This window comes from Musa acuminata, chromosome BXJ2-9, assembly GCF_036884655.1.
Source record: "Musa acuminata AAA Group cultivar baxijiao chromosome BXJ2-9, Cavendish_Baxijiao_AAA, whole genome shotgun sequence".
Taxonomy (NCBI): Eukaryota; Viridiplantae; Streptophyta; class Magnoliopsida; order Zingiberales; family Musaceae; genus Musa; species Musa acuminata.
The window spans coordinates 4,410,375-4,429,260 of record NC_088346.1 but is presented as its reverse complement, the minus strand read 5'-3'; the positions used below and the strand labels follow the sequence as shown (position 1 = coordinate 4,429,260).

The 18,886-nt window shown below is 39.4% G+C and overlaps 3 protein-coding genes and 1 pseudogene across 6 annotated transcripts; 2 read left to right on the top strand and 2 right to left on the bottom strand.

The window, feature by feature from the left end:
* Positions 1-361: 361 nt before the first annotated feature.
* LOC135622675 (ninja-family protein AFP3-like) lies at positions 362-3,818 on the bottom strand. The gene is made up of 2 exons (XM_065124710.1): positions 2,622-3,818; positions 362-760 (listed from the first exon to the last, which is right to left on the bottom strand). The coding sequence occupies exons 1-2, from the start codon at positions 3,262-3,264 to the stop codon at positions 471-473; spliced, it is 933 nt and encodes a 310-aa protein (XP_064980782.1). The 5' UTR covers positions 3,265-3,818; the 3' UTR covers positions 362-470.
* A 2,802-nt stretch (positions 3,819-6,620) lies between these two features.
* Positions 6,621-12,149, top strand: LOC135622674 (protein SPIRAL1-like 3). Of its 4 annotated transcripts, XM_065124709.1 has the most exons (4): positions 6,621-6,744; positions 9,493-9,729; positions 11,539-11,594; positions 11,725-12,149. In XM_065124709.1, exons 1-3 carry the CDS (start codon positions 6,736-6,738, stop codon positions 11,581-11,583), a joined length of 291 nt encoding a protein of 96 aa, XP_064980781.1. In that variant the 5' UTR covers positions 6,621-6,735; the 3' UTR covers positions 11,584-11,594; positions 11,725-12,149. The 4 variants fall into 4 exon arrangements, with proteins under 4 accessions (XP_064980781.1, XP_064980778.1, XP_064980779.1 ...); XM_065124706.1 differs by lacking the exon at positions 11,539-11,594 and having other exon boundaries at positions 6,622-6,744; XM_065124707.1 differs by lacking the exons at positions 6,621-6,744; positions 11,539-11,594 and adding an exon at positions 8,106-8,187.
* A 973-nt stretch (positions 12,150-13,122) lies between these two features.
* LOC135623986 (uncharacterized) lies at positions 13,123-17,440 on the top strand (annotated as a pseudogene).
* LOC135622673 (carbonic anhydrase 2-like) lies at positions 14,891-18,379 on the bottom strand. The gene is made up of 8 exons (XM_065124704.1): positions 18,065-18,379; positions 17,015-17,076; positions 16,880-16,928; positions 16,533-16,649; positions 16,362-16,415; positions 15,839-15,924; positions 15,529-15,634; positions 14,891-15,211 (listed from the first exon to the last, which is right to left on the bottom strand). Exons 1-8 carry the CDS (start codon positions 18,239-18,241, stop codon positions 15,077-15,079), a joined length of 786 nt encoding a protein of 261 aa, XP_064980776.1. The 5' UTR covers positions 18,242-18,379; the 3' UTR covers positions 14,891-15,076.
* Between the last annotated feature and the right edge of the window lie 507 nt (positions 18,380-18,886).

The window sequence follows — 18,886 nt, the reverse complement described above, 5'->3', positions numbered from 1 at the left end:
TTGAAAAAATTATATATATATATATATATATATATATATATATATATATATATATATATATATATTAGCTGACCTTCAAACGCAATCGAAGAGACTTCGACGATATGAATACGATTCACGGATATAATCTGAGTTAGTACTCAAAAAATAATGCAAGATATTAGAGACTTGATATCAATAATCGTGCTTGAGATTCTTGATACGGTCCAAATTAGTACCGAGGTGAGATGTAAGAGACTGGATATTAACAATGGTTTTTCTCAGCAATATTATCTGCCAACTGAGGAAGGACAAAGAATTGCAGCTTGTAGATCAAACCACAAAAGCCAGAGACACTTTCTCATCAAGATGCAACAAGAAATGCATGTACAATTCACATCCATTCATCTGCAATAGGAAGTCATCATCAACTCATCATATGTCAGAAGAGAATTCCATCTCTTCCGGGGAGGAAGAGAGGAGAGCTGAAACTACAACAAGGCTGGTGGAGAAGGATTGACGACGATGTGCCGCAGGGGGTGGGCGACATCACCGCCACCCGCATGCTTGACGAACTCAGCCGGGGTGAGGAAGCTGCCATGGCAGACGCACACTATTCTTACATCTTCTCCCTTCTTATATCTGTAGAGGAGGCCCTCAATTCTTCTTCCATTGGGACCATCTCCCCTGGTGGAGACACAGGGCATGTCTTCCATCATGTTCCTCCCCAGACTTGCGTCGGCGGTTGCATCTGCAACCTTCTTCAGAGGATCTTCCTCTCCTGCAAAAGGATGAGTATTTATTCCAACTTCCGAAATAAGAACTGATTGAATTGTGGAGGTGTCGCTGAAATATGTATTATTTCTAAAAACAGGCTGACTAAAACATGATAAACAAGAAAGGAGACATAAAATTCGTCTTCTTTTCCTGATGAACAGAAGAAAAACATTGAATGTAGGCACGTAAAATTGGAGCACCGACATCAAGTGAAGACTGTTTTTGCTTTAGAATATTATCACCATTCTAAAAATTAAATGAACTAAACAAATGATGATCTTCCAGAAAGTTCATCGTAAAATGTTAATATTTTCTAATCCATTTCCTTCTCCAGAGAAATTGATTCAATGTGGTCCTTCTTACTAATAAGGTTGATACGTACCGACAGAAAAATTACTTATTAGTGAGTGGAATAAGTAAAGGCATAGTGGTAGATGTAAGTAATTACATGATAGCTGCTTATTCTCAAGAAGATAAAATCCCTAAAATCCTAAGAGAAATGCAAATACCATGCGATAGGCGATACACATGATATTAGTCTAAGATTGCCTATTATGACATAATTATCCTAAGAGCACTTTTATTGCTAGAAGTGACGCAAATTTATGACCAAATAACAGATATGAGAGTGATTAAAAGTTAAAGCTCATCATTACGACTCACAATCTAAACTATCTTTAAATAATGACGAAACGATGGAACTCGTCATTTCTATTCCGTGTTCAAAGTATTTTCAGAATATGACATGAAAAATCTACGATGAAAAGACAAAATCTCTCATTACATATTCAAATAATGACATTATGAAATAATGGAACTTGTTGATGATTTTAAGTATCTTCGATGATCTAAAATGATACTGAAAATGCAGGATAAAAAGGTGAAACTGACAACGTACGGTTCCAAGTATTTTCAGATAAATTATATGATGAAATCGAACTTATTATTGACGACAAGAAAAACATTCAAACAATTATATGAGAATCTATGACTATCGTGAAAAAGGTGAAACTTGTCATTACAGCTCATGATTTAAAGTATCATCGACAAAAATTATATGATGAAACAGTGGGACTTGTTGTACATGATCTAAAGTGTCTTTGATGTCGTCTGAAAATTCCTATTAATTACATGAATATTACAATAGCACTTTTGTCACCGATAATGAAGTATCAGAGGCTGACAAAATAACCAAACTTGTTGTTACTACTCCTTATTTGAAGCATATTCTGCGAATGATACTTGCTGTTACTATCTATTTGAAGTATCTTCAAATGTTGTGTTAGTGAAAAGGAAAATGTTGAACAAACTACAAACACAAATTGTGTGACAATTAAGATATAGTTATGATGGTCAGATTTCAAGGCTTAGATAATTATGCTAAATATTTTGAGCTCGAGTTCCAAAAAGAAAGTGATGTTCATGCAACTTTGGATAAGTCCTGCAGAGAATGTTGACATCCTAAAACTTAAATTGTCACACATACAATGCTCATTTACTTCGATACCTTTGGACCGATACCGAGCAAGAAACCATGAACACAAACTACCGAAACCATTTAGCCAGTGTTGATAGAGAAAAGCACTAGCAATACACAATTCAAGCAACAACATACTTGAAACAGTACTGTAGAAAACAACCAAGACATAGTTCTTTGTCCATCAAGAATACATCATACTTGAACCACTAGCAAACTACAATTATTACTATTCCACCTCAAGAATCGATCATTCTGCCTACTATAAGATAAATAAATTCGTCGATAATAAACATAAGAAAGATCGAGTTTTTTTGTGCACCAACTCATCATCAACAAGATAGATAACAACATGGATTAACCAAGAATCTAAGCACTGACGTAGTACCTCGAGCCGGCGTCTGGCTCTCGACCTCGGACACACTGAAGGAGCTGCTGCCCTGCGATCCAACTGACCCCTGCGCCACTGTGCTGTTAGGCCCCGCTGCCCACGCCGGTGGCCTTGGAGGAATGACTACGTCGAACACCCCACTGAACTGGGTTCCGATGGGAAGGCTGAGGCGGCCGTCGACTGACATGGCTGCCGACAAACTCTTCCCTCCCTCATCTTTCAGAGCACCCGATTTGATCGAACTCCTCTTCTCCAGCCTCTTCCTCTTCGCCTCCAACCTTCTCAAGCCCTGCGATTCCTTCCTCTTCCTCCTCTCTTCCTCCGATTCCGTTGGCAACGAGCTCGCTCTCACGAGGGATGGCGTCACCGTGAAGAAGTCGTGCTCCCTCGGCAGCGACGAGAAGGACGCGATCGACGACGACCGAACCAGCTTCTTCCCCTCCGGATCCACCCCGAAGCATCCGGCGAGGGAGAGGCCGAGGGAGAGATTGAGCTCGACCTCATCGGACTCCCCGCCCAGCGCCTCCGCTTGCTCACTGGAGAAGTTGTTTCCGGACAATCTATGGAGCAAATCTCTCGGGAAGCTCTCGATAGCCGACGACGGGCGCTCCAGTTCCCCCTCCGCTGCCTCTGCTTCCATCAGCACACCCAAAAGAAACGGCAACGAAAAACTTCGATCAAAAACCGAACTTTCTTCTCACAGATTTGATTTTTTATCGATTCATTTCGAACCCGGGAAATGGTTTTGGGTACGAACCAAATATTAGGGGAAATTTGAAGGAAAAATTGTGCCAGACAAACACAGAAGACATGGGACGAGGAGAAAACAGAGGAAAGAACACAAAAAGGAGATCTTTGAGCCCCAAATATCTCAAATTCATCGGACAATTTGATGAGGGTGAAGAAAAACGAGACCAGTCGAAGGGGATACGCAATTAGACATCAAAGTAGAGAAGGAATCTGAGAGAGAGAGAGAGAGAGAGAGAGGGGGGCGGGGGGGGAACTATTCGCTGCTGAGCCGAGGACAATTGTGATGCTCAAAATGCCCCTATCTGAGGGATGGGCGCCGGAGGCGGGAGGACACGCATCCAGCCGGGAGAAGGGGAAGGGCCGCAGGTGGCGAGGGACGAGGCCGCGTCGACGCGACACAAGCGGCTCGGAGCCGATGAAGTGGCAGCATGTTGTCCGAAGCACACGTCTCGTAACGTCTGGAGCTTCCTGACCATATAGACACGTGTCGGTGCCCCAGCCGACCGCCCACCCTGAAGTCACTATCGTTGTAGCTGTCAGCCGGCCGATGCCGAGTTCGACCGAATCACCCCTCGAGAGTGTCGGGGTGATGCTACCTCTTCCTGAAAGATGGAATACCGTTGTGGCTCCCACGTTTCAGGAGGCTCACATCACCCCGACATATGTAGGGTTGGTTCGGCCACGTTGACCTAAAAGCCACAACTGAGGTCGCCACTGCCGGGATTACTCATCTCCGGAATGCGAGAAAGGCGTGGGATTGGCATTTGAATATGTGCCACTCACGTCTCAAGCCGTGACTTAAGTGGCGGAGAAAGCGTTTCGGTTCCACGTGGGTAAAAAGGAAAAGTGTCTATTGTTTGAAGTAAAAAGAGACTCGATTCTGTCCACACGAGACTTTTAAGTAAGGTTAGCATAGATAAACCAACAATAAGTAATTCAAATTTACTAATCATACTTTATAGAATATTTATGATAAATACAGAAAAATAAATAAATTTGCATATATTATGCCTAGAAAATATATTAGCATTTTACCTTAAAAAATATTTACAATTAGATTTTTACTGGACGAGGGTTCTCTAATTAATTTTTTATTTAAGGACATCCTTTTATTATCTTGATGAAAATATCTCACCATCATCATTTGTCTTTGATATACCATCATCCAACACTATCGTCGCCTCCTTAGCGACCTCCCGCTCCTCCAAATTATTGCTAGTAATTTTTTCATTTCCTCTATAACTTTTGACTCCCCTTTCTATCTTTTAATGTCATTGTCACCATTTTATCCTCTACCAACTATCTTCTTTGTCTTTGTCATAATAACCCTACTTAACCCCTTCTTATGGGCAATAGGGAGCTCTTCCTCCTCGTCACTATCGTGAATGAGAAGGAGCAAAGTAATAGCAGTAAAGATGGAGAGGGAACCGAAGGTCATAGAGGAGACAACAATAATATTGAGAAAAATGTGAGGAATGGCGAGACGAAGACTATAATGATATTGACAAAGACAAAAGGATAGTTGGAGAGCGAGACGATGACAATAGCAATACAGAAGAAGAAATCATAGAAGAGATCACGATGATTAAGGGTGGATGTGGGGACAGAAGAATATTTTATAAAAATAGTAAAAAATAATAACTTTAATTTAAAACTAATTCCGGAGGTGTAATCGATTAAAAGTCAGACCCTATAATTATTTTTAGGTAAAATAAATGATGTTCAACGCATGCAGATCGAAAAGTTCAATTGGGACCAAACATTAAACAGCTAATTTTTTTCATCCAATGGGGAGTAGAATAGAAGACATTAATTAGTTCATCAATGGCGATGCAACAGCGGTGGTTGCCCCTTCGAAGCTCCAAAGGCTGTCCCCATCACCCGACCAACAAATATACTTGTTCCTGATCGGCAGAAAGCCACCAAACGAAAGCTATCGGAATCATCACATCACACGTATTCATCGATTTCATGATCCACTCGCACCTTCTTGGGCCGTTCGTGGAAATAACTCGATCGATCATGTCACAATCGTCATGGTGACGTGAACGTGATAGAATGTGGTCGGTCCGTGCAATAATCGAAGCCATGCAATGGCAAATGCGGATCAGGTCGAGTCCAGTCCGACGGTCGAGCAATCGGGCCACACGCATTCACGCTCACCGTACGGCCTTCCGCGTGATGTTGACGCATCATTGGCCGCCGTCCGATGACTCGTTGGCCGGTCTCTGGAACAAAGGAACGGCCGAAATCGACGGGTGCGTACAAGAAAAATACGCGAAGACGAAGCTCGCGTGTCACCGACCTCACGGCCGGGACCCACAGATCGACCCCCTCAGTGCGTGAGACGCATTCGATGTGGGCTCCCACCTCACCGTCCTCGGTTTATTTATTAGCATGTCGTTACGTTGTCGACACCTGTCTTACCCGATGGGAACGCTCGTGTAATAAATGGAGAGAGAGCACAACGTCAAGTGGGACCCGCCAGTGAGTCCATGATTTTACTCGTATATTTATGAGGTAATTTTTTTAAAATATATATATTTTTTTTTGCTAGAGTATTTTTTTATTTTATTTTATCTCTTATTTTTATAAAGACATGATCTTTATCATATTATTACATTGGTCGTCATTATTATAATATTATATTATAATATTATATGTTATTGTTTAAGGCACCACTAAAACTCGAGACTTTTACCCTCGTCTTTTGTCTTCCTCACATTCCATTATTTTCATCATTACTTTCGTCTCAAACACCTTCTATTATGTCATATTTAAAGGTATTATTCTCGACCCTCTCTTTTATCTCATAGATTTTAAATTTTTTTATAGATCTTTATTCATTTTTATTTTTATTTTACTCACTCGATTAAAGTAACATAGCATAAGCATGGGTTATGCCTAAGTCAATGAAAGTCTTATCATGATTATCTTCTTTCTCGTCAATATCGATGATCACAATATACGATAATTAGTGTGACAAAGGTAACGAAGGTGGCATCGTGATTGCATCCTTGTATTTAGCCTCATCTCTCATCTTAACACTAGATAATGGTAAAAGCCTTACAATAAGACGAAGGTGATCATATGAAAACTTGTTAGTAGGGTAAACAATTGATGTATCTTTTATAAAACAAGGGATACTTGATTGGAATAAAACAAAAGACAAAGTTATGTGAGAAAAGTGAAATATTCAGTTTTTTTTTTTTTGGAATTTGCCCTTTATTTATCTCTCGCCACAAGTTTTTTTTTTTTTCTTTCGTCTATAAATAGCGGAAAATTCGGTTCGCTTTCCGCTTTAAATTTCTCCTCTCCTCTCTCTCTCTTTACGAGTTTCTAATAACCACTAGGATTACAGATGGGGGAGGTACGAAACCCTGGACTTAGATCTGTGCTTCTATCGGTTGAATCTCTCGTTTCTCTTCGTTTTTGCTGCATTCGTGTCTCGATCTCTTTTGCGATAGCTTCGGAGTCGATGTTCTATAGGTTCGCTGCGCTGTTCGTGACCCCTCCGGGATTGTTCCCGGTTGTTCTGATCTTATCTTCGGATTTGGTGTTCCGTTGAGGCATTTCAACCTGAGCGCGTGTTTTTTGTGGTGAATTTTGGATTTTTGCCTTACCCGAGTGGTGCATGCTTTATAGGGGATTTGGGATCGTAATGTGGATTTTTCTTTCATATATTGTTTTCTCTCGTTATTTCTCGATCGACATTGTTTTTAGGAGTCTCTGGTGGGTTGGAGTGACCACTGTTCCAAAATGAATCGAGATCATCGATTGAGTTTACTTGCAGGCTTTGCTGTCGTTAGAACATTTTTTATGTTTCAATATCTGTATACAGCGATGACATCGTTCTGTTTCGTGATCTTTGGGCATAGAATTCCGTTGTATTTTTGATGCATTGTAGGTTTGAATAAGAATTATTGACATGTCTGGACATTAGAGCTTATGGTTGTCGAATACGAATAATAGACGCACCGCTGTTTAAGACGAAATATGAAGTACATCTTGTGGAACATCATCCTGTGGTGGTATTTGTAACATTGAGTATGATCTTCTGAAGGAATTGGAGGCAACACTAGGTTAATGCCTGTTTACATTGACTTGGAGAGAAGTTGAAATGATGACTTGGTTTTGATCCCTAATAAATTTACCTGGGCGTCATAATTTTCTATCTGATACTTTCTTATATACAATTTGCAAGCAGTAGAGGTTACGGGAGGCCACATAAGAAGAACAATAGATCTAGAAGGTCAACTTTGAGCTGTGACCAGAAATCAATATTGTTATTTGAACATATTGGCTTGCTCTGTCACTACAACCATGAGGCTCCATTCATTAGAATGAGATACAATCATAAGTACTTGTTTCCTTATGTAACTATTTTACCACGATCCTCTGAACTTTGATATGCTTATCTGCTTATGCTAGCATGTAGATTACGTGCTATAGAATGATATAATGATTCAATTTAGCTGAATCTTAATTCTGCCTGTGTTGGAGTAGAATCCTCTTAGGAGAAAAAAAGCATTAGTAGATTCTGGATGAGATCACATTGTTGTCTTGATACCTACTTTTTTAGGCTCAGATTTTGAGCCACCATTTGAGGTTCTCAAAATTCATCGAACCACAAGTGCCACGAACATTTTCAAAGGGCAAAGAAAATGCTGTTCTGCAATATGTTTTTCTATTATCTCTCTAATGTTATATTAATATGTGTATTTGTGGAAGGGGTAAAGAATTTTTCCGTCTGAATAAGGGAAGAAGACCAACAGTTGAAGAAGCTGTTTTCTTCATAAATATTGGATAACAGGTTCAATGATTAAATTTTCTCACAATCAACTCATTCGCGTCTCTTACTCTTGTTAAGATCCCATCCTCCATCGATACTGATTTTTTTCTTTTATTGCTTCATTACTTTTCTGCATTTTTTTTTCCCAATATTTGGAGTTTTTCTTATACTTTCTAACATAATGTTCTACTATTTGAGCTAAAGAGCCAAATAAGCTTTTTTAGTTCTTTGGATATTAGTGCATGGTTGGTATGTTAAGTGAGCCATGTAATATGTCATGGACTTTGTCTCGGGCTTCACGCTTGGTTTTTAAGAGATATCGACAGTTTTATGCCCTTTGAGCTTTTATCAAGTTTGATGAGCCAGAAGCTTTTACTTGGTGAATCCAAAACACAGCTTTGCAAAACTTCTTATTCCTGTATTTTTTTTAATTTTGAAATTCCCTGAACCTTAAGTAGTTTGATAGGATGGTCTCCTCCTATTAGGTAATTACTTTTCTTGGAGGGTTAGCATGATACCTCCAAAGAGACAAAACAAGAGAAGAGAGTGAAGTTGGAAGATTTATAGGTACGTGAGAAATTTTATCCAAGCGAATGCTTCTGGACTTGCATGCTTAAATTGTTTAGAGGACGAGCTAATCTCGACCCTCAAAGATTTTCTCTAAAAAGGTTTACAACATAAAGTACGAGTCTTAGTAGGATTATCACTGGTTTAAGCTATACTATTATAACAGAGCATAGGTTGTGTGCTTTAAGCTTAATCCAAACTCATTCTTACTAGAGATATTCTCTGGTAATGTGGTTTATGGATCCTTAGTGTTGCCTTTGAGGAAAGGAACAAATGGAGAAAGTGCTAAAAAATCTTCTATGTTCTTTCCTCAAGAGTAATTGATGGTGGAAATTTAAAAATTGACATGCCAATTGCCAAGAGTGGTACTGGGCTCTTTGTGTGGGCCTTTGGAACTGTCAGCCAGTGTTCATGTTATCTATGATATTATAAATGTAGGCTTTATCAATACATATGCATAATGAAGAGAGCCAATGAAATGGCACATTCACCTACAAACCTCTTTAGTTTTTATTTTAAAAACCAATGTGTGTGGCAATTTTAAACTATTTATCAAATTAGAGATTTTAAGAGCTGCTTTTAACTGCCGAAACCACAACAATTTTGAGTACTTGGATCTCTGCAAATCAGGTCCTAGGGTGTCATGATTGCTGAATTAATAATTCTGACCTATTATTTCTGTTCTTTTGTTATGTCTATTCCTCAATTCACTTTTAATTATCAGTACTATTCACACTTGCAGCTTCCCAAAATTTGCAGCTTGTCAAGTCAAGCATGGGTCGTGGAGTAAGCAGTGGAGGTGGTCAGAGTTCTTTGGGCTACCTATTTGGTAGTGGTGAGGCTCCCAAATCTACTGGAGAGACTGCTGCACCAGCTCAGAAATCACCTTCACCACTACCAGTTGACAACAAGAAGCAAATCCCTGCAGGTATTCAAGGGAACCTTGCAAATAACTACCACCGTGCAGATGGGCAGAATTGTGGAAATTTCATCACGGTATGATCTCACTGTCTCTATTTGTCATATTTATCTGCGCTCGAAGTGCATTTGTTCTATTTATTATTTTATATTGCACCTGATATATGTTGGGAGAATATTTAGCTTGCAAATTCATTATTATTTCACCATGAAAAAGCATTTTTTTTTTTCTCTGAGTATGGAATTCTTCACTTGCATCTACTTTGGTGACTTTGCTATATAATGATATAGTTGATATTAGCTGGACGGGTATATATGTCAGTACACAGTCATAAACTATACTTTCTGATGTGAACACCAATTCTCATTTTCTCGGTCCCTATTTACTACAGACTTATGCCTGTTGCTATTAAGCACTTGCAGCCATTTGGTGTGATGAAAGTGGATATCAGTCTTGATCTCGAGTTCTCAGAATTCTTTTAAGTTTTTGGAATCAAGTTCTGCAAGCATTATCCAGAAGCCTACATCTCCAAACTCAATTTCTAATAAGTTCCTTTATTTGTTAGATGAGTTGTGTCAATGACCATAAAGTAAATTTTTTTTTCTTAATATTGGTTAAAATGGGTTTTCTGGATAATACACAAGTATTTTAGCAAGAAAGAAAAAGAAAGAGAAAGGAAAAAGAAAAGATACATGTTGGGTCATGATTGAAGTTGTTATTTTTCTATACATATTGGGTCATGAATGGACTTGTTATTTTACTACGTAGATATCTGGTTATTTACCGGAATAGTATTATTTCATCAAAAAAGTATTACTAATAATATTGTGTCAAGCTAGATAAAGTAATAAAAAAAGTTAACCAAAATTTTCTTGATTCATATAGAAAAGTGTACAGATGCAGAATTGCAATTCTGTGGTGTTTCCTTTTGTGAAATTGACTAGCCACTGAGCCGAAGTCTGGGTCAGGAGAGTGAGAGCAACAATGAGTGGAGTTTCCCTGCTTTTTTTTCACTTCTAAGACACTAGTCATGGAACTTTTAGTGTAAGACCATTTTGACTCCTAATGTTCATGAAATTGAACAGCTTCATGCGCAAAATCAGCACTATATCCTGAAAACCTTATAGCAACTTATTATGATGATCTTTTGTCTCTGGTGTTATTTGATCAGATGATGGAGTTGCTTAAATGTTGCATGCTAATCCTAAAACATGAGTTGAAATAAAATGCTGTTAGTCCAAGACATAAATATTCCACTCTCTTGAAGAGTTTTCTATTTGCAGTTGCGGAATAAATGCTAACCTATAGTTGGACTTGCACATTACAATTGAGTGTAGGTGCTATTATCTCATCCTTCTATAACAAGGAAATTGGCCTTCAGATGCATTCCAAGATTCATATATTGCTTATCGTTTTGACTAGACATTGGAACCTTGGTTCAAACTGTATTGGTTTGATTGAAACAGTAGTTAACCTGACAAGAGTACTTATGTTAGAGCTTACATGCCTAAGTTGCAGCTGGTGATGATTATGTTCTTGAGTTAGGGAGGATCTGAGGTATATTCATGATGATGGTAAAATGGTCAAAGTTTTGATAAGGTTCTTTTGGGAGACAAGGTGTATTCATAGTGAGGTGATCTTGTTTTCCCACCAGACAGGGGTTGCCTCTCTTTATTATTATGAACTTGTAAAAGGCAGACAGATGCCCTTTTTTGGTAAAAAAAAGAAAACAACTTTTAGCCATTCAGTTCTCAAGTGCCATTATCCTAATACAACCTAGGTTCACTTTTCTGCTTATTTCCTCATTTTGGCATCAATTTATTAGGCAATAAAATCCAGGCAACTCTTAGCAAAAACACTTGTGTGTTTGCTTTCTCAATCTACAGGCAGACTTCGTGTCAAACCAGCTTTTCCTGTCTTTGCAAACATAAAGCTACTGCTGGTATGACCAATGTGATGACTATCTTCATCTTATCAGCCATAGATGCTTGTGAAAAGTGACGCTTGGTTGGTGTATTCTTGCTGTACCTTCTACTGTTGAGAGCTACGTCTTGTCATTGCATGTTTTGCAGGATCGACCTTCAACGAAGGTGCAAGCTGCTCCTGGTGGTGGTTCTTCCCTAGGTTACCTTTTCGGTGGTGGCGGCAACTGACGAGGCTCTCTGCTTGTGGCGGAGAGAATCTGTCGAAGAAAACTATTGCTACTTGCAGCTGTTGGGAAGACACGGTTTGCACCTCTGCAGTTGGCAAGGACTCATGATTGTGTAAGCTATAAATCAGTGTTGGAAACAGAATTCGTTGCTTTCTATTCTGCCCTTAAACCACTGGTCCTGGCACCATGTTCCATCTCCAAGTCTTGATTAGATGTTAAGGTATGTTACAGAAATCCCTTTATGTTTATGTTGAAATTATATTTGCATTCTTGCAGTCTTAGGTACTCTGCACTAGATAAGATCGTATCAGTAGTAGTAAAGTTCAGTTGTCTCAATTGGAGGAATCCGTCAAGTCTCGTGTCTTTAAGCATTTCCAATCATTTGCGATAAGTCAAAATTTAATTTTCATTTATAGCTAGTTGATTTTCATTTATATTTCGGAATTTTGTGTTCCTCAATTAAATTATGTTTCTTAATAGAAAACTTTGAATTGAGATTATTACTATTTCAGGAATCCATATATTGAAATTAATAACACAATCGTGTATATAAGAGTTAATTATATATTATTTTTTATAATTAGTTATTTTCAGTATCCAGACCTTTATATTTTCAAAAGTTACATAAGACTTTTATATTTAATTTTATTGTTTTAACAAAGAAAAATATTTTTAATTTTATAAAATTATCTTTTTAACCAAGGATCTTAATATTTTATTTTTGTAAGTATATAGAGTCAAATGTAACTTTTGAATATGTAAGGATTGAGATGTTATGACTAACTAATTATAGGGGTAATATATAATTAGTCACATACACTTCTTAACTCTCAATCTCAATTTCTCATTTTGAAGCATGTATCTATCGTTTTGAGCTCTTGAATGTGTTGCGATTGAGATATTATGGGTAAATTATACGGGTAATATGTAATTAATCATATACACTTCTTTTAACTCTCAATCTCAATTTCTCCTTTCAAGCTCTTGAAGAGTTTGTTATCTTACATAATACATACACTTTTCATGAATATGTATATTAAAGCCATGGAGTTATTTTTTAAATATCTTCGGTTGGTCTTGGAAGGCCTAAAAGTATATTTATTTAATATAATAAATAGATTATTTGAGACATAAAAAATATTAAAATACCCTTGTCTATATATTTATTATCAACCATATTTGAATTTTTTTAAAGGATTTCTTCTTTTTAATTTAATAATCTAAAAAAAAAAAATATTACTATATCCACATTTTATCATCATCCCTTCGACGTGCTGTTTCGTTCCTATCATTATGAAAATAACATATTTTATAATTTAAGAGCCTCCGATCTGATTTGTCAAACAATTGGTTCGACCAATCATTGATATTATTCGTTCAGTTTTAATAACTATACTTTGGATCCAATTTGTTTTGATTTTATTTCTGTAAAGATGTCTTGGCTTAAAAGTTTTGGTTCATAATGGCTCATGAACCGGACAAGGGGGGAACAAACCGTACCGTGAACCGGCCTGACCGGACCATAAGCTTTCCAACCTGTTCCGCTTCATGAACCGATCAAACCCTAAACCTTGTCATGCAAAACCATCGCTCGGATGGCCGCGAAGACCGACGGTGGAAACCCTCCCATGCCGTTGTTCTCAAACCCCGACGACATCTCCCGCAGTCGAAGCCTGACGCCGAGACTACCGTCGGAGTCCCCCTCATCACGTCCGTCTCCGAGTGGGATGATCTCGGAAACCGATGCGGCCATCGCCGAATTAGCCTCCCGTTTCGCCGAAAACCTCAGAGCAAGTTCAAACGTCCCAAATCCCTTAGTAAAGGCGAGTTCTTGGGGCCTTTTGACCTCGTCCTTGCGAACGGCTCCTAAAGAATCCGTCGGTTGCGTCGCTGCAGACCCATCTGGCGCCGAATTCGCGCGTGCGGGGATAGAGAAGCTGGGATTTCTGATAGGTCCGGATGTTTCCAGTGGGATCGCCGTGTGCTGCGTTGTTCTCGAGGAATGGGAAGTTCTGGACGCCCTGCTTCCGCGAATCTGACGGAGAAGCTTGTGGAGATGAATCAAAATGAGTCGCTCTATCCCTTGGCCAAGCATGTCTCGGATCTCCGGTTCTCGGAACCTCTCTGTTCTTGGCATTTCTCGTCACCGACTAAGGATTCTTATCATAGATGGTTGCTGCGAGAAAGCAATGGGAATGCCAAACTCTTTTAGCTATTAAGAAGTCTACCCGAGTGGGCCTGCCGAAGAAAGTGACAAAACTTGCTAGAGATGCTTCAATTCTTCCAATGATGGCTTACGATGGTTTCAGATGTGTGCTTGCGTTATGTGTTTGGGTAATCGGATGCAGATGGACTTGTGTTATCTCCAACGATCTCGATACTAGATTGAGAGAAGATACTGAATCTGACTGATTTGCTACTTCTTTAAAGTGGCTGATGCACCAGCAACGATTCCTGGAAGCATGCCCCTGTCCTTTAGCTGGATCAGTGCTGGGCTTGAGAGCCTCTGAGACTGTTTCTTCACTTGAATCCACCAATAATGGATTGACCTTGGTGTTAGATGAACATTTCTCATACTTGGTCTTGGGTTCTGAGTTCCATGATGATATGAGAGCTGCTGACAATGTTGTTAGCTCTCTGGCACTGGGGAAGAACTTGTCTTGTCTTGTCCTTTAGAGGATACAGTCGAGCACCTGCTATTGGAAATTAGACAGAAACAAGGTTTTAAGTGTGAGCTTTTCTCCGAGGTAGTCAGAAGTGAGAGTTCAAAACTTTTCCTGGTACAAACCATGTTCGGGCTTGTTTCTTGGATTGAAAATGGAGGTAATTCTCATTTCTGATCCTTATTACACTTATCAAAATACTTCTATAAAATGAATTTTTGACGTGATGATTGTTCCTGTGAAGCGAGAAAGATGTACTTGGTGGATGTGAATGATTGGACCTGTTGCAGATTCAAGGTAGTCTGGTATCTGGAGGTACTTCTCTTATAGCTTTGTTGGCTTTGTATTAATCATGATGTCATCCAGTCTCATGTTTTTGATCTCATTTTATCTATTAGATAAATTTTTGCACCATGATGCCAGTGCAGAAGGACTCAGTACATCACACGTTTTTATTTCTTGGCTTACATAGATATTATATCATTCATGACATTCTGATCCATAAGGACCAAACCATACATCATACAGTGAAAACACAGTGGTCAGATACATAGGATTATTGTAGATCATGGCTACAAACTCTTTAACATGAAGAAAACAAGGAAGAGTTTAGTCCTCCCATGTCTCAAAGATGCCATTGACAAAGTTATAATGCGCTCCAATTAACTTCAATGATTTTTTCTCTACAGCTTCTTTCACAAAGGGGTAGGTCTTCAGGTTTTGCAGGGACACATTTACAGCCTCCTGCAAAAAGATATAAGGGAGATCAAGCTAAGCTTAGTAAAAAGATAAGACATGGATATGCCGCAGGTATTAACATGATTCAGATTGTTATCAAGTTTTAGTTAGATCTATCAGAAAAGGATTTGATGTGTTAGACCATAAAGGTTTAGCGTTTGCTAGTGTAGATTAGATATAACATCTCAAACATGCAATGATGATTCTGGAAAACACTTGGATACTCAGTGAACGACCTACCTGAACTTCACCAAACTTTAGGAGGAAAAGTTCCATTGGTAGTGTGAGTTTAAGGAATAAGAGAGGGGAGAAAGGAAGAATACCTTTTCACACTTGGTGCACTGCTCCTCAAAAGACAAGGCTGCGTGCGCAGCCTTCACCTTGTCTCTTGCTGGTAGGCAAATCTTCACCCAATCCTCTATGAAGTCACTGGGTGGTCAAAATGAGACAAGAAGAATTGATCTGTTAGATGGGTGTTTAGAGAAGAGCAGTCCTTGAGACGCTCACATCAGAGTTAATGCATACCGTGAGCAGGATTAATGGAACCAGAGTGTTGTGCCTCCAATATCAACAGTGTGATATAGAAAAGAATCCAAGTCCATTGATGTGATTCAGGGTGTGGAATATACTTACGTGCTGGTGGTGCCATCGTCCTTGATGGACATGAGTCCCTTGATGCCACCACAGCGGCTGTGGCCGATGACCATTATGTTCTGCACCTGCACGAGAGAAAAGATGGTGCTGCTTGGTCACACTGTTCTGACAAGTTCAAAGCTGTTGATGTTCTCTTTCATGGTCTTCTTTGGTTTGATGCATGGGTTTTTGAGCACTGAATAACACCTATCTAAATCTCTGTGAGCTGAAACATTTTCTTGCTACTGATGTAGTTCTAAAATCTGCTCATCTGCACATGTAAACTGATCAACTATTTTTCAGTCAATGGAACTGTTTGTTCTAAAGGATCTCATCCAACCATCAACCTTTTGAAGTTTGGCCGCCACTGCTACCTTTTTCTTTTCTTCTAAAGTAGAAATGCTTCACAGTTCATGAAACATTTCATTTTTAATTTCAGGTTAATTCCTTTTCGAGTAAGGTGAGCGGGAATTCACAAGCTAACATTATTGGCAGAGGAGGATGTATACAAAGAGATGCTGACCTTGAGATGGAGCACAGCATACTCGATGGCCGCTCCAACACCAGCATACTTTACCTGCAGCAAAGAAGAAAAGCATAAATGGGAGTTAGCAATGGCGGACTTGTATAGAAGCAGCCGCAGCAAGTGTTACACTTAACAGGAAAGGTTTAAGGATATGTATGTATACATGACCTGGTCATAGGGAGGGACCATGTTGGCTATGTTGCGGATGGTGAAGGCTTCACCGGGCTGGAAGTTGAGCACCACGGACGGGCACACACGAGAGTCGGCGCATGCGAACACCATGAACTGCACCACCACCACCACCACCACCACTAATTTAAGCTTATCATTAACAGGAAAATTAAACCGAAACACGCTACACTGTCTTCTCTTTCTCAGTTGAGTATGCTGCAATCCTCCCTCTCTCTTGAATTGTTGTAATTACTGATGACTAGCATATATTTTATCAATCGAAAGACTGATCAAGTGAGCTCTTCATTTCAGGTCATTATGAGATTGAGTTTGGTTAAGCTGACCTTGGGGCTTTGACCCTCTTTGAGTTCAGCAAACAAATCCGACTTCTTCCTGCAATGGATACCACTTCAGCTGTGAAGATCCTAAAGAGGATGAACACATGAACAACGCATCAACTCATGGCTCAGGCGACTCACTCATAGACCTCCTTCTTGAACTGCACAAACCCGGACTGGACCCGCTCCAGTGGCTCCATTTCCTGCAAGTGTTGGACGAAATTACTGGCGATCTCCCCAGGGTTGGAATCCAAGTTTTAGGATAGGGGAGAGGGGAAGGTTTGGTCTTCTTTGGTGTGGTGGTGGTGCCGCCACGCACCTTGCGTTCTTATAGATCTTGTGGCCTGTGATCAAAATTGGACTACTCATTGCATATGGTAGGCGGATGTGGTCTTATGGTGTTTGGTGTAGAAGAAGGTTTGGTCTTCGGCTCGACCTTCCTCGTTGACATATGTAGTTGATGTGGCTTATCCAAAGACATAAGAAAAACGCTTTTACATATCTATTATTGTAAGGCTTTGTCGACAGCACACTTGCAATAAAATATTTAAATTACTTTTTATAAAATTTATTCACTACAAAACCTTAAATGGCATAATCGTTAATTAGCAACCTTAATACAATCATTAAAAAATAATAATAAAATATAATTTTATTCAATACAATCTTTCAATTATTACTCATTCTAATAAGAATTCTTGAAATTAAGAGATAAGTTGAGATCATTTATATCTCTATTTGCAAAGAGGTATATTAGAAATATTAAAAATTAGCCAAAAAAAAGTAGAAATTACTTATAAAAAATTATTAATTTGGGAGGGATATATGAAACATATTATCCCTATAATTAGTTATTTTAGTATTTTGATCCCTATATTTTTAAAAGATATATAAGATAAAAGTAAACATTGATAAAGATCTTAATGTAATTTTTAAAAATATATAAATCAAGATGCTTAAAAATAACACATTACAATAATATATAATTAGCCCGTGTTAAGTCAGTTTTAAGATTACAAGTCGATCATGTATGCATGAACTCGTGACACTTCCAGTAGGTGCGGAGTACTATATATATATATATATATATATATATATATATATATATATATCTATATATGGAGGATCTGCGTTCCCAACTGTGTTCGCCATGGACATGCAGGAGAACAAATGGAGGGGCCGGCTGCTTACCACGGCGGGCGCGACGGTGGTCGGGGCCGCGAAGACGGGAGAGTTCCTGATGAGGCGAGGGAAGGAAGGGGAGGGAGTGGAAGAGGAAGAAGAAGTGGGCTTCTTGTGGATGGCGGTCGTGGGCTTGTTGGCTCGGACAAGTGTAGCGACGCAGTGCACCGCGGCGGTCGTCGACATTGTGCAGCGAAGCGAGGTGTGGTAGGGTATTTATGCCGAGCAACCCGCCAGGACAAGGACGAGGAAGGAAGAGAGAGAGAGAGAGAGAGAGAGAGAGAGGGCTGTGGGTTTCCTCCACCAGTCGATAGGGATGAGATAGGTTTACAGTCTGAACCAACAAAAAGAGTGGCCACAGGCACAGCCGGGGCAGCAGCCAGAACTTGGGAAAGCAGTGGCGGGGATAGGCATTTGGGATGTTTTGAGGGACGAATGGTGTACAACGCACCACATATAGAAACCTTAAGGAGAATCCATGTTTAATTCCCTCACCTGCTTACAGGTGGATCTTCAATTTTTGTGGGTACCGAAGCTTCCACCAAAGATATTTCATCTTGTTTCTGCTGATAACTCTCCACGTCTGTCTTCCTTTTCATGTGTGGTGCCTGTGTGTGCATTCTCTCTCTCTCTCTCTCTCTCTCTCTCTCTCTCTCTCTCTCTCTCTTCCTTTGTGGCCAGGCCAGCTCTAGAAAGTTCATTATCTGCAAGCAATCTTAAATCACATTATGATCGACATGTTTGGAATAGCTTGATGATCGAATGCTTAATCAATCATCACAAACAGAAGATGAACATGATAGAAGTTCTCGAGGAGTGCTATAGCCTCTT

Coding starts and splice junctions, on each gene's coding strand:
- LOC135622675 (XM_065124710.1), bottom strand. CDS start 3,264: ATGGAAGCAGAGGCAGCGGAGGGGGAACTGGAGCGCCCGTCGTCGGCT. Junction 761..2,621: donor GAGCCAGACGCCGGCTCGAG/GTACTACGTCAG, acceptor ATCCTTTTGCAG/GAGAGGAAGATCCTCTGAAG.
- LOC135622674 (XM_065124706.1), top strand. Junction 9,730..11,724: donor ATTGTGGAAATTTCATCACG/GTATGATCTCAC, acceptor CATGTTTTGCAG/GATCGACCTTCAACGAAGGT.
- LOC135622673 (XM_065124704.1), bottom strand. CDS start 18,241: ATGTCGACGACCGCCGCGGTGCACTGCGTCGCTACACTTGTCCGAGCC. Junction 16,650..16,879: donor AAGAGGGTCAAAGCCCCAAG/GTCAGCTTAACC, acceptor GTGGTGGTGCAG/TTCATGGTGTTCGCATGCGC. Junction 15,635..15,838: donor GACGATGGCACCACCAGCAC/GTAAGTATATTC, acceptor TTGACCACCCAG/TGACTTCATAGAGGATTGGG.